This window comes from Saimiri boliviensis, chromosome 8 (assembly GCF_048565385.1).
Source record: "Saimiri boliviensis isolate mSaiBol1 chromosome 8, mSaiBol1.pri, whole genome shotgun sequence".
In the NCBI taxonomy this organism is placed as follows: Eukaryota; Metazoa; Chordata; class Mammalia; order Primates; family Cebidae; genus Saimiri; species Saimiri boliviensis.
Genome location: NC_133456.1, coordinates 22526619 through 22541024, shown reverse-complemented (window position 1 = coordinate 22541024; position 14406 = coordinate 22526619). Strand labels below are relative to the sequence as shown.

The 14406-nt window shown below is 41.6% G+C and overlaps 1 protein-coding gene across 10 annotated transcripts in view; it reads left to right on the top strand.

Moving 5' to 3' along the window:
- Positions 1-14406, top strand: part of LOC101046714 (intraflagellar transport protein 122 homolog) — an 85336-nt gene that overhangs the window by 3721 nt on the left and 67209 nt on the right. For 8 of the 10 annotated variants that reach the window (XR_012518750.1, XM_003926155.4, XM_074404146.1 and 5 more), the window contains exons 2-5: positions 3597-3663; positions 5310-5394; positions 11913-11991; positions 14275-14351. Coding sequence is in view for 6 of the 10 variants with exons in the window: in XM_003926155.4 (XP_003926204.3) it covers positions 3597-3663; positions 5310-5394; positions 11913-11991; positions 14275-14351 (308 nt within the window). In the remaining 4 variants the exon portion in view is untranslated. Of the gene's footprint in view, positions 1-3596; positions 3664-5309; positions 5395-11912; positions 11992-14274; positions 14352-14406 lie in introns of those variants that run through there. The other 2 variants (XM_074404148.1, XM_074404151.1) reach the window with 2 other exon arrangements.

The following is a 14406-nucleotide window of genomic DNA, read 5'->3' as shown; positions in this document are numbered from 1 at the left end:
TTCTATATAAAATAAATACAAGATCAATATATATTTGTTGGCTGGGCGCAGTGGCTCACGCCTGTAATCCCAGCAGTTTGGGAGGCCGAGGCGGGTGGATCACGAGGTCGGAAGTTCAAGACCAGCCTGGCCAAGATGGTGAAACCCCATTACTACTAAGAATACAGAAATTAGCTGGGTGTGGTGGCAGGTGTCTGTAATCCCAGGTACTCGGGAGGCTGAGGCAGGAGAATGGCTAGAACTGGTAAGAGGGGGGCTGAGGTTGTAGTGAGTCAAAATTGCACCACTGCACTCCATCCTGGGTGACAGAGCAAGACTCTGCCTCACAAAAAAGAAAAATAAAACAGAAAAAAACACAACAGATTTGCCTTGGTTTGAATTTTGGCTCCACTTCCATTCAGTAGCACTTTATTTTCAGGCAAGTTATTTAACTTCTCTGTGCCTTAATTTTCTCATCTGCGAAACAAGTATGTGGTTGGTTTGAGGTTAACATGAGTTAATAAATGTAAAGCATTTAAACAGTACTTGGCATACACAATAATACATGTGTTCAATAAATGTTAGACACTTATTATTAAAGTATGAAGGATAACAGATTTGATAAACTCGGCAGTTTAATTGAATGAAGCAGAAGGCAGCATAGCATGGTAATTACAAGCACAGACTCTAGAGCAGGCGTCCCCAGACTTTTTACACAGGGGGCCAGTTCACTGTCCCTCACACCGTTGGAGGGCCGCCACATACTGTGCTTCTCTCACTGACCACCAATGAAAGAGGTGCCCCTTCCTGAAGTGCGGCGGGGGGCCGGATAAATGGCCTCAGGGGGCCGCATTCGGCCCGCAGTGGGCCATAGTTTGGGGACACCTGCTCTAGAGTCAGACCTGAGTTGAAATCCTAGCCCTGGCACTTGTTAGTTGTGTGACATCAGGCAAAGTACTTGACCTCTCTGGGCCATAGTATCCTCATCTACAAAACAGTGATCGTTCCTACCTCACAGAACTATTGTGGAGATGAAATAAAATAATACATTTTAAGAGCTCAGCAGGTGCTGTTTGGAATAAGAGCTTAAAGTACTGTCACTGAGTGTGTACTTTTAGGTTACTGACAAAAATTTGGTTTATAAATTACTGGTGTAAACCAAAAATAAAATTCAAAGGTCCCCCACCCCTAATCATCTGAATGGACGTCCTCCTCAACCAGGGCTCTTTTATAAATTTAACCTGAGATACTGTTTCAGGCCATGATGGAAACGGGGGTCAAATATGCCTCAGTATACCTCCCTGGCATTAACATCAACACCAACTTTAAGTGTGATAAGAAACATTTTACAAACTGTCCTCTCTAAAGCCTAGTACCTCAAGGCTTCCTCTGCAAATAGTAACTTGGGTTGCACAATCCTTTTTCTTAACCCAGACATGCCTTTCTGTTGACCCCAGGACTTTAGATAAACTTGACCAATTATCAACCAGAAAAATTTTAAATCTGCCTATAAGCTGGAAGCCCCCTGCTTCAAGTCGTTCCATCTTTCTGGACCAAACCAATGTATTTCTTAAATGTATTTGATTGAAGTCTCATAAAACCAAGCTGCACCCTGACCACCTTGGGCACATATTCTTACTACCACCTGAGGGCTGTGTCATGGGCTGTGGTCACTCATATTTGGCTCAGAATAAATCTCTTCAAATGTTTTACAGAGTTTGATTCTTCTTGTTGACATCGGCAAGTTTATCCTATGCTAAACTTTTACTATAGGTTGGGTTTTTGTTGTTGTTGTTGTTTGTGTGGTTTTTTGTTTTGTTTTTAGCAACTTCAGCAGTAAGTACACCCTTAACAATAGTCTGTTTTGACAGGACTTGACACGTTTTTGACACAGTCTTACTAGAGTCCCTGGAACCAGTGAAATCCTCTGCCTGGGGCATTTGAGAATCTTTGTAATATGGCTCCAGCCCATTTTTCTAGCCTCATCTCTCCATGTTGTAGCAACATCTTGCACATAGCCAGACGTTTCAGTCAAATTAGATTATTTTAATTGTGTTGATGAAAAGAGTCAAACTGCGAAATATTTTAAGAGATTTATTCTGAGCCCAATATGAGTACACCCCTCAGGAGGATCACAGAACATGTGCCCAAGGTGGTTGGGGTGCAATTTGGTTTTATACATTTTAGGGAGGTATGAGACATCAATCAAATACATTTAAGAAATACATTGGTTTGGTCCAGAATGGTGAGACAACTCAAAGTGAGGGCTTCCAGGCTATAGGTACATTTAAACATTTTTTAGCTGACAATTAGTTGAGTTTGTTTAAAAACTTGGGATCAACAAAAAGGAATGTCTAGTTAAGATAATGTATTGTGGAGACCCATGTTATTTACAGAGGAAGCCTTTGGGTACTAGGCTTCAGAGAGAATAGGTTGTAAAATGTTTTTTCTTGTTTGTTTGTTTGTCCCCCCGCCCCCCAACAGAGTCTTGCTTAGTCACCCAGATTGGAGTACAGTGGCACCATCTCAGCTCACTGTAACCTCTGCAATTCTTCTGCCTCAGCCTCCAGCCTCTTGAGTAGCTGGGATTACAGGCGCCTGCCACCACACCTGGCTAATTTTGTATTTTTAGTAGAGACAGGGTTATACCATGTTGGCCAGGCTGGTCTTGAACTCCAGACTTGGTAATTCACCCGCCTTGGCCTCCCAAAGTGCTGAGATTATAGGCATGAGCCACAGTGCCTGGCCTCAGCTTCCCTATCTATATTTGCAGCTCAATTTTTCAGGCTGCTGTTTGTTAGAAAAAATAATTTTTTGGGCTGCTTTTTGTTAAAGGAAAGTTCCACCGAAGACTCTCTTACTCTCACTATCTGCCTAAATAATTTCTTTCTAGCTCCTGTATCACTGTGCCTTCCTCCAAAGAATCCTATATGTTTTCGTGTATCTCTTAAAGCCTTTTATCAGAGTACTATTCTGTATTTCATTCAATCTAATAGGTCATTGATTATAATATACTATTGTTTTGTGTATCAATAAGAAAGCAAAAAAATGCCAGTAACAGTGAAACATCAATTAAGAGACACATCCTAACCTTGGAGATGAGAAAATGTGAAACGAAAAATGTCTGCTTTAGAATTGATGACATATGGTAGTTCTTTGTGAAAGTGTCTGATTCACACCTCTCTGGATGGTAAATTTCCCTGAGGGGAGGGAGAGACTATGATTCATTCATATCTGTTGGTGCATGGCACCTAAGAGGGACTCAGTATCTGTAGATTTACTGGCCCTCACACGGTCTCTCAGGTTGTCTAGCTTTCATGGCATTATTATAAGAGTTAGTACCCTCAACTGTCGACCCTTTGAATAATTTTTTATGTCTGGCTTCTGGACAAGGGGAAATTGGAACAAAGAGCTAACTACTGAGTGGATCATGATTGAATGGGTTGCTGTGGTGTAGCGGTTCAATGGAATTTGCAACAAATGCACTTCTTAGTCATTCTTTTTCTCCTCAGCACACACACAGTGTTTCTTAATGAAAATAAAGTTTACTTTCCTGGCCATTAGCAGACTTCATCATTTTGGTTCCTAATTGTCTTTTTGTCTTGTTTCCTGTTTAGTATAAATGACATCGCATTTAAGCCTGATGGAACTCAACTGATTTTGGCTGCTGGAAGCAGATTGCTGGTAGGATTTTGTCTTAGTTTCCTCTTAAAGTACTTCCCCCACCTCCTCCTTATAAGTACTCTGAAATTTGACCCTTTTTTTGAGATAAAAAAGGCCAGGGGTGAAAAAAAGGCCAGGGTGAAAAAACCTTCCCTATTACTTTTTAATAGGGAAAGAAATGGTCTATTTAAAGCAGGCAAGTAAACTATCAGATAGGAAGCTGGGAATAAATAATACCTCCTTTGAGATCATTAATCTTTTCCCTTTTACTTTGAGACACCAATGAAAGAGTTGAAAACAATTAATCACCATGCCTTTGAAACTGGACTGGTGTCAGTTTATATTTTGTCCCCTAGAAAAATTCAAGCAACAGGACTGAAGGTGCTCTGTCCATGAAAAGTCAGATAGGCTGACCCCAACTTTTAGGCATTGGCCTACCTAAATAATTCCATATGAATGTTGTCCTATTTTTCATATTTTCAAAGAACATAAGCTTCCTCTGGAACCTATTCAGGTGTATAAAAGTAATTTTCGGAGAAACCCTTAAGTTTGACCTAAAAACCTTTGTATGATCTCTCTTTCTGCCTAAGTCTGCTTCCTCTTCTCTGTTGTCTCTAGATAACGAAGATTGATTAATCTCCATTCTTTGTATGGTTAACTACATAATCTTAAAACATAGTTAAATTGTTCTACAGACTTCTCTCCAGTGTAAACAATTCAAACCCTTTTAATTTTTCTTCATAGATTATCTTTTCCAACACTCTAACTGTTTTGGAAAGTTTTGCCTTGATTTCTCAGATGGTGTGTTTTTAAAATCTCCGTAGTGATAGCTATCACAAAGCTATCAAATATCTTAAATCCGTATTACAGCTGAGTTTTATTTATTAGAGACAGGGTTGTGCTCTTTTGCCCAAGCTGGTGTGCAGTGGCGCAATCATAGATCACTGCAGCCTCAAACCCCTGGGCTTAAGGGATCTTCCCACCTCAGCCTCCTGAGTAGCTAGGATTGTGGACAAACGCCAACTTGCCAACCTAATTTTTAAATTAATTTTTTTTTTTTTTTTTTTTTTAGAGATGGGGTTCACTTTGTTGCCCACGCTGGTCTTAAACTACTGGTTTCAAGCAATCCTACTGCCTCAGCCTCCCAAAGTGTTGGGATTACAGGCGTGAGCTACCATGCCTGGCCTACAGCTGGGTTTTATAACATTCTCTCCTACTTGAAAACCCAGAGTTCTGTGACTTTCAAACTCTTGGTAGCAAATCTCTCTATTATGTTGTTGTAGTTCATGGCTGGCACTAAAATTTAATCATGTTGTAGCTGGCTGTTTTTATGGGCTGGTTTTATTTAGGAGGGCCTTCCTTGATTGGTCATATATCCAAATTCAGGTAAGGATGAGTGTAAAGAATTTTCATGGAGTGGATAACTGAACCTTTGGTTCTCAAGGATTTGTGGTATATTCCTGGTCACATAAACTTGGGACCTCTACTTCTTGGTTACCCAACTTTAAGTCACATTGTTTCTGGTTTTGCAGTGTAGTTTTTCTTGGATACAAATTTAGAGTATTGACACATGTAGTGTTATAAAAACAAAAATAGCAGTAGCAACCCTGTATGAATTCTGACTAATAGATATCACATGGATACTCTGTATTTGTCTCTTTTGCCAGGTTTATGACACCTCTGATGGCACCTTACTTCAGCCCCTCAAGGGACACAAAGATACTGTATACTGTGTGGCATATGCAAAGGATGGTAAAAGACTGCTCTGGGTTTTCAATCTCTATAATGGCCTCATCATTGTTCATTTTTCTCCTTAGTCACTTTTTTTTTTTTTGAGACGGAGGTTCACTCTTGTTACCCAGGCTGGAGTGCAATGGCGCGATCTCGCCTCACCGCAACCTCCGCCTCCTGGGTTCAAGCAATTCTCCTGCCTCAGCCTCATGAGTAGCTGGGATTACAGGCACGCGCCACCATGCCCAGCTAATTTTTTGTATTTTTAGTAGAGACGGGGTTTCACCATGTTGACCAGGATGGTCTTGATCTCTTGACCTCGTGATCCACCTGCCTCGGCCTCCCAAAGTGCTGAGATTACAGGCTTGAGCCACCGCGCCCGGCCTCCTTAGTCACTTTTTAATTATTTGTAATAAGCTAGAATACAACTTGCAAGTTCAGAAGATAGTGAAGTTGCTTAGACTTCAATTCAGTCATTCAGTCCAGCAAGTACTTATTGCGGGCATCTACATGCCAGCACTGTTCAAGATGCTTGAGATACTTCAGAGAAAAAAACAATGGTCCCTCCCCTTATGGGGCTTATGTTTCATGGGGTGGTGGTGAGGAGTGAGGGAGGAAGAGAATATGAGGAAAGACATACAGTATACATAGTAAATAGGTAAATTAAGCAGTATGCTGGAAAGTGGTAAGTGCTATAGAAGAAGAAAAAGTAGAGCAGAATTAGGGGAGTTGAGAGTGCTGGGCAGGGCAGGGGTTTGGATGCAGTGTTGAATTAGATTAGTGAGGGTGAGCTCATCGAGATAAGGACAGGTGAGCAAAGACTTGAAGTCAGGAGGCAGTGAGATTGTGCCAGTGGGCATCTGGGAAGAGAGCTCCTTGCAGGGGAAGAGCCATTGCAAAGGCCCTCAGGTGTGGCTGTGCCTGCTAGGAGCTGGATCAGAGAATCAGGGGAATTACAGGGGATGAGGATAAAGCGGTAACAGACATGGAATGGGTCAGATCAGGCTAGCCATCATAAAGATTTTGATTCTCAGTCAAAATGGGGGTACTACCGGAAGGTTGTCAGTAGAGGAAGAATCTGATCTGATTTATATTTTAAAAGGATCCCTCTAGTTGCTGAGTTGGAAACAGACTGCAAGAGGTGAGGGTTGGGGCATCTGAGTGAGGAAGCATCATCCAGAGAAGGGGTGAGGGTGGCTCAGACCTCTATGGGGGCAGAGGCGATGGTGAGAAATGATCAGACCCTGGATATAATTGGAGGGTGGAGCCAACTGGATTGCCTGACAGCTTGGATATGGGATGCGAAGAAAAAAGGGGCAAAGTTTTTGACCTGAGGACTAAAAGGATGCCCCACCACTGAAATGAGAAAGACTGCAGGTAGAGAAAACTTGTAGTTGAAGATCAGGAATTCAGTTTTACATATTCTGAATTTGAGAAGTTTGATGGTGTAGGAGAGGGGAGAGAACTGCTGGAACAGAGTTGTTGAGTAGGCAAGAGGAGATAGGATCTAGGGCATAGACGGGGTATTTGCTTTAGATAGGGGCATAGTAGGAACTGCAGAGGTCAGCAGATGGGGACAGTGTGGTAGTAGGAATATAATAGAAATTCTCAATTCCTTCCCTTTTTTTTTTTTTTTTTCAGTGAAGTAGGAAGCAACATCAGCTGAGAGTAACAATGGGGAAGGGAGGTTTCAGAGAGTTGAGGAGAAAGGAAAAAGTGTGAAATCACTGCCTTAGACAATGGGAGAGTGAGTGGACCCAGGAGGTATAGTGGGAGCCCCAGTAACTTAAAGGGTCGTCTTGAAGATTGTGATCATGAATTGAAAATGAGATTAGTTGGTGTGATTGTGTCTTTTTCTCCAGCCATTTTGAGCTGCATAGTGGCAGAAGAAGTGAATTTAACCAAAGGTGGTTTTGCAAGCACATTTGAAGCTGAAGTAGGAGGGCAAGGGAGCAGAAAGTGTATACAAATAAATAATTACATTAACCTTGAACTGTTGGCTGAATAATGAGGGGAGAGATGACAGCAATGGAGTAGTAGTGGTGGTAGTAGTCGGGTTGAAGGATTATTGCAGTTAGGGTACCAGGTAGGTTGGGAAGGAAGGGAAGTGGTAGTCAGGGAATGGGTGCATGAAATTGAGATTTAAATTTTTTTAACAAATAAATCCATGCTACCCCACACCATAGGATTAGTGGGAAGAACATGGGCTTTGGAATGAGACAGTTGTGAGTTCCAATCCCAACGCAAAACCAGAATTCTGTGAGCTTGAGCTGATTATTGAGTCTGAGTCACAATTTCCTCATGTGTCAAATGGATATAGGATTATAGATAGCGTTCTGTAGCCACTGCCAAGAAGTCGTAAAATTGTAATGTTACAATGCTTGAATGAACCTTGGAGGTTATTCCAGTCCCAGGTTTTTAACTTCTTTTGGCTGATGGGCCTCTTTGAGAATCAGGTGGAAGCTTTAGACCACTTTCTAGAAAAATGCATATTGTTCATGTATATGCAGAATTTTGTTATATAATTTTAGTCTGATTAGTCCGTTCTCTTCACTTTACCCTACATAAAGATAGACACAATTAGCCGGACACAGTGGCTCATGCCTATAATCCTACTGTAATCTGGGAACCTGAGTTGGGAGGATTGCTTAAGGCAGGAGTTTGACACAGCCTGGGCAACATAGTGAGACTCTGTCTTTAAAAAAAAAAGACAAGTCATGTGTCTTGCCAAGGCCATGGCCCAAAGACAAAACTAATTTCTTGCTTCATAGTCAGGTGTGCTATACCATGGTATTCATATATTTTTTTGTGTGTGCATGTTTGAGTTCAAGTTTAGAGTAATGTTTTCAGGAGACCTGTGAGGAGGGAGCCTGGAGAGCTGAAGTGTTTCTGCGTCATCCTAGTGGCTGCTGAGGAACGTGGGCGAGTCCAGGGCCCAGTATAAGGCCCAGTAGGTACAGAAAGCTGTTGGGCCTCTGGTGTTTAAAAGCATAGCAGGGCTCTTTAACCTGCAACACCATTAAGGCACTTGAGGATGTCAGAGTGTGACCTGTCAGTAGTGGCATTTGCACAGCACTTTGCAGATTCCTGTCACATGTATCTCATTTGATCCAACAACCCTCTGAAGCAGGCAGCAAGGGGACTCTTATCTCTGCTCAAAGATGAGAAGATAGACTTGGAGCAAGTACAGGTGATGGTGGCAGAGACAGGCCTAACCCCGTTCCTCTGACTGCAGAGTCATCATTCTTTCTAGTGCATCATGCGGCCTCTTCATGACACCTTTATAATGATTAAGAAGTCTTTTACTCCTCAAAACTGGTTTTTTTCTCTTAGGCCTGAAGATTGAGGTACACTGAATTCCAGCTTTGCTCTTTAAGTCTACTTGTTTCTGATTTCTCCCTTAAGTTTAATAAGTATTTAATGAGCAACCATGATATAAAAGTATGTAAGACATAGTCGTTTTTTTTGTTGTTCAAAAGAAACAATATAATATGAAAAAATAACAGAAATAGCTAATTTTTTTTAGCATTGATTATATTCCAAGCCCAGTTCTAAGCAACATAGGGTTGGGGGTGCCACTTTCTGTACAATCAAAAATCTGCATGTAATTTCTGAACCCCCAAAAATTTCACTATTAATAGCCTACTGTTAACCAGAAGCCTTACCTGTAACATAAACAGTTAACACATATTTTTATATGTATTATCTATTGTATTCTTAGAATAAGTAAGCTAGAGAAAATGTTAATTGAGAAAAAAGAAAAATATATTTACTCCTCATTAAATGGAAGTGGATCATCATAAAGGTCTTCATTTTCATTATCTTCAGATTGAATAGGCAGAGGAGGAAGAGGAGAGGTTGGTGATGCTGTGCCAGGGAGACAGAGGCAAAAGAAAATACACGTATAAAAGTGGACTCATGTAGTTAAAACTCATGTTGTTCAGGGGTCAACTGTATGTATACACATATATACACTCATTTAATCTTCACAACAACTATGAGGTAAATACTAATATTGTATCCATTTTTCAAATGAGGAAATGAAAGCATAGAGCTTTTTATAAAGTAGCTTGTTTGGTTCATGCAGCTGGTCAGTGAGATCACCAGGAATTCTGATCCAGGGACTCTGAGCCCAAAGCTTGTGCTTTTCATCACCATCACCTGTTACCTACCAGGATGAGGGAGGAGTGATGGAAATAATAAGAACAGTTTCATAATTTAGTATTTGCAGCAATATCTTGCGGCTCACCCTAATATCTACTATTTCAACTACTGTAAAAAGTACTTGGCCAGGTGCAGTGGCTCACGCTTGTAATCCCAGCGCTTTGGGAGGCCAAGGTGATCCAATCACAAGGTCAGGAATTCGAAACCAACCTGGCCAGCACAGTGAAAACTTGTCTCTACTAAAAATACAAAAAATTAGCTGGGCATGGTGGTGTGCACCGGCAATCCCAGCTACTCAGGAGGCTGAGGCAGGAGAAATGCTTGAACTTGAGAGGCGGAGCTTGCGGTGAGCTGAGATTGTGCCAATGCACTCCAGCGTGGGCAACAGAGCTAGACACCATCTCAAAAAAAACCAAAAGGGTACTTTACAGTTACTATCTTAGTTAACTCCCACAAAAATACTCTGAGGAAGATAATATTTCTCTGTGTTTCAGATGAAGGCATTGAGGTTCAGAGAACAGTGACTTGCCCAGGGTCACCTTTCACTTGCCCTGCAAATAAAGTCTAAAAGTCCTTAAGGTGTACAAAATGTGACCCATGCTTACCTCTTAATCCTTATCTCTCACCAGGGTAGGTGAAGACCTCCTGTTGTTTGCTGCCATGATACCATGATCCTCTTCCAAATGCTTTTTTTTGAGACGGAGTTTCGCTCTTGTTACCCAGACTGGAGTGCAATGGCGCGATCTTGGCTCACCGCAACCTCCGCCTCCTGGGTTCAAGCAATTCTCCTGCCTCAGCCTCCTCAGTAGCTGGGACTACAGGCACGCACCGCCATGCCCAGCTAATTTTTTTGTATTTTTAGTAGAGACGGGGTTTCACCATGTTGACCAGGATGGTCTCGATCTCTCGACCTCGTGATCCACCCGCCTCAGCCTCCCAAAGTGCTGGGATTACAGGCTTGAGCCACCGCGCCCGGCCCCAAATGCTTCTAATTGTGTAACAGTGTAATTAATAACAAATTACTTGTTATATGTTGCCTCTTTCCAGTCTGTTCCTTCGTAAAGCATAGGTAGTATGAAAATGCAAATCTGATCTATCACTCTTTGCTTAAAACCTTTCTTTGGCTTCCCATTGCTTTAGGATAAAGAACAAGGCTCTACTGTGTCCCTGAAACCCCAAGAGATCCTTCCACAACCCACCTCACCCTTCCCTCAGTTCCATGCTGACTTCTCTCATTCCTTTAGACATGCCAGGCTTTTCCTGCCTCAGGGCCTTTGCACATCTGTTCTATCCATGTGGATGGGTCTTTCTCCTCTGTACATCTGGCTAAGCTCTGCTTATCCTTTAGGTCTCCACTGAAGGATCCCATCCTTAGAGAAACCTTCTCTCCTCTAAATTAGGTCCCCCAGGAGATATCAACCAAAGAATAGTTTCAGTCAGACAAAAGGAGTACATTTTTGAGATCTGTTGCACAGCATGGTGACCATAGTTAATAATAGTGTATATTTCAAAACTGGTACAGGAATAGATTTTAAATGTTCTCACCATGAAAAGTGAGTATCTGCAGTGATGGTTATGTTAATTAGCTTAATCATTCTTTGTGTGTGTGTGTGTGTGTGTATATATATATAACACATCACATTGTATCTCCTAAATAATATTATTTGTCAAAAGTAAAAATTTAAGTAAAAAAGTAAATCAGGTTCCCCAGTTATTCCCTTTCATAGGATCTGTGTCTTACCATGTTGTGTTTGTGTTAGATTAATTTAATTTAATGCCTACTTCTTTTTTTTTTTTTTTTTTGAGACAGAGTTTCACTCTTGTTACCCAGGCTGGAGTGCAATGGTGCGATCTCGGCTCACCGCAACCTCCGCCTCCTGGGTTCAGGCAATTCTCCTGCCTCAGCCTCCTGAGTAGCTGGGATTACAGGCACGCGCCACCACGCCCAGCTAATTTTTTTGTATTTTTAGTAGAGACGGGGTTTCACCATGTTGACCAGGATGGTCTCGATCTCTCGACCACGTGATCCACCTGCCTCGGCCTCCCAAAGTGCTGGGATTACAGGCTTCAGTACACTAGACTAAACTTTATGAAAGTAGGGATCCTGTGTGTTTTAATCATTACTTGATTTCTAGGATAGAACATGACCGCTACAAGTAGTAGGTCCCCAGTACGTCTTTGTTTACTCAGTGTCAGACAAAGCAGGTTTGGAACCCAGATATCTTGACTCCAAGGTCCTGCCTCCCAGTACTGATAAGTAGTAAAGAAGCTAACACTTACTAGGTACCTTAAATAACTAGTTTTCTAAAGAAGTCTCTCTGGGAAATGCTGGTTTAAAATAAATGTAAGACTTCCCATTTTAAAAACACTTTTAGGCAAGCGCTTTGCTTCTGGATCAGCTGACAAAAGCGTTATTATCTGGACATCAAAACTGGAAGGCATTCTGAAGTACACGTAAGTAACCATTTGGGTGTATGGTATTATGAATTTGATGCTTATTAAGTAATTGCAGCAAAAGCCTATTAAAAGTGATGTAGGGGAAAACTTTTTTTTCTTAAATTGAACTAGAAATGAAGTTGTGGGTGTGTGTGGTTGGTATAGGAAGGTTGACTAGTGAATAAGTTAATGAATATTTCTTGGCCACTTACTGGTGTGGCCGGCACTGGTCTAGGTGTTTTCATATCGCTCATCTCAGTTCATCTGACATGGCAGACTCTATCCTACCCCCAACCTGTCATCTTCTAGTGTCCCTGTCTCAGAGAATGGCCTTATATCCCCCCAGTGTCAAGTGTCAGAAACCTGGGGTGAGTGTGCTCCAGGCCTCCTCTCTGTTGGGGATCTGCTGTGTTCTTCCCCTCTTCCTCTACTAGTTGGTCCCTACTTAGCCCGCAAATCTCAAACTCAAATATCACTTTCTTTCTAAGGGCTTTCCTGCCTCTCTAGACTGGGGCAGGTCTCTTTTGAGGCATTTGTCACAATCGCAGTTTTAGATTTATTCTGGTGACTGATGAGTATTGCTCATCAGCCTGTAAGTTTCATGAGGTCAGACACTGCATCTTTTTTTTTTTCTCCTCACTCTTGTGTCCTAGATACCATGCTACCATGCCTGGCCCATAATTGATACTCAACAATCCCCTCCCCTCCCCTCCCCTCCCCTCCCCTCTCTTTCTCCCATCCCAGGCTGGACTGCAGTAGTACATAGCTCCCTTGAACTACAACCTCCCAGGCTCAGGCGATCCTCTTACCTCAGCCTCCCAAATAGCTGGACTGCAAATGCATACCACCACACCTGTCCAATTTTTACATTTATTTTTTCTTGGTAGAGACAGGATTTCACTTTGTTGCCCATATTGGTCTTGAACTCCTGGGCTCTCAAAATACTGGGATTACAGGTATGAGCCACTGCAGCTGACCTCTTCTTTTTAATTGTCATAAAATAGACATGACATCAAATTTATCATATTAACTACTTTTTAAGTTTACAGTTTAATAATGTTAAATACATTTACATTGTTGTACAACCAATCTCCCAAACTCTTTTATCTTGCTAAACTAAAATTCTATTTAAATACCTACTCACCTTTCCTTCCTACTCCAAGCCCCTGGCAACCACCATTCTACTTTCTGTCTCTCTGACTTTGACTGCTTTACATACCTTGTATAAGTAGAGTCATACAATATTTGTTCTTTTGTGACTGAATTATTTCATGTAATGTAATGTCCTCAAGGCTCATCTGTGTTGTAGCATGTGTCAGAATTTCCTTCCTTTTTTTTCTTTATTATTATTATTGATTTTTATTTTATTTTATTTTTGAGACGGAGTCTTGCACTGTCGCCCAGGCTGGAGTGCAGGGACGTGATATCTGCTCACTGCAACCTCTGCCCCCGAGGTTCAAGTGATTCTCCTGCCTCAGCCTCCCAAGTAGCTGGGATTACAGGCGCCTGCCACCACACCCAGCTAATTTTTTGTATTTTTAATAGAGACCGGCTTTCACTATGTTGGCCAGGCTGGTCTCGAACTCCTGACCTTGTGATCCACCCACCTTGGTCTACCAAAGTGCTGGGATTACAGGTGTGAGCCACTGGGCTCAGCCTTCTTTCCTTTTGAAGTCTAAATATTCCATTGTATGTGTAGACCACATTTTCTTTATTCATTCATCTGTTGATGGGCACTTGGGTTGCTTCTTCTTCTTGGCTATTATGAATAATGCTACTATGAACATGGGTGTACAAATCAACATACTATTTTTGAGGGAATGAATGAATGAATGAGTGATGTAAGTCAATTATTACCTACAAGTGAAGGAATAAAACTGTGGCTGAAATGCTATGCATGATAAATTATTTGCTCAGTTTTCATTGTTGTCTAAGGATTTGTCATGGTTCCAGATCTTGTCTGTAATGCCTTCTTTGTACCTCCATCTTATATTTTTGGGCCTCCACAAAACAGTAAGAGTAACAGCCATACATAAAGCACCTAAAGGCCAAGGCGGGAGGATTGCTTGAGGCCAAGAGTTAAAAACTCACCTGGCCAACATAGCAAGTCCCTGTCTCTATAAATAAGAAAACAGTGGGTGAGGAGAAGGCGAATTAATTTCTGTGCTTTTTATTGGTCACTTGCAAAAGAGTATGTGGTCTATAGTCAGAAGCTGTGGGCTTATCATTAAAATCTTCAGTCGTAGCCACTGCAATGTTTGTGGTTTGCTGCATAATAATCTACAGTTGTTTACTTCCCAGGCACAATGATTCTATACAGTGTGTCTCCTACAATCCTGTTACTCATCAACTGGCATCTTGTTCCTCCAGTGATTTTGGTAGGTTCTGATTCCTGATGACCTGTCTTGGAATAACTGAAAATCTGGGCTAAAA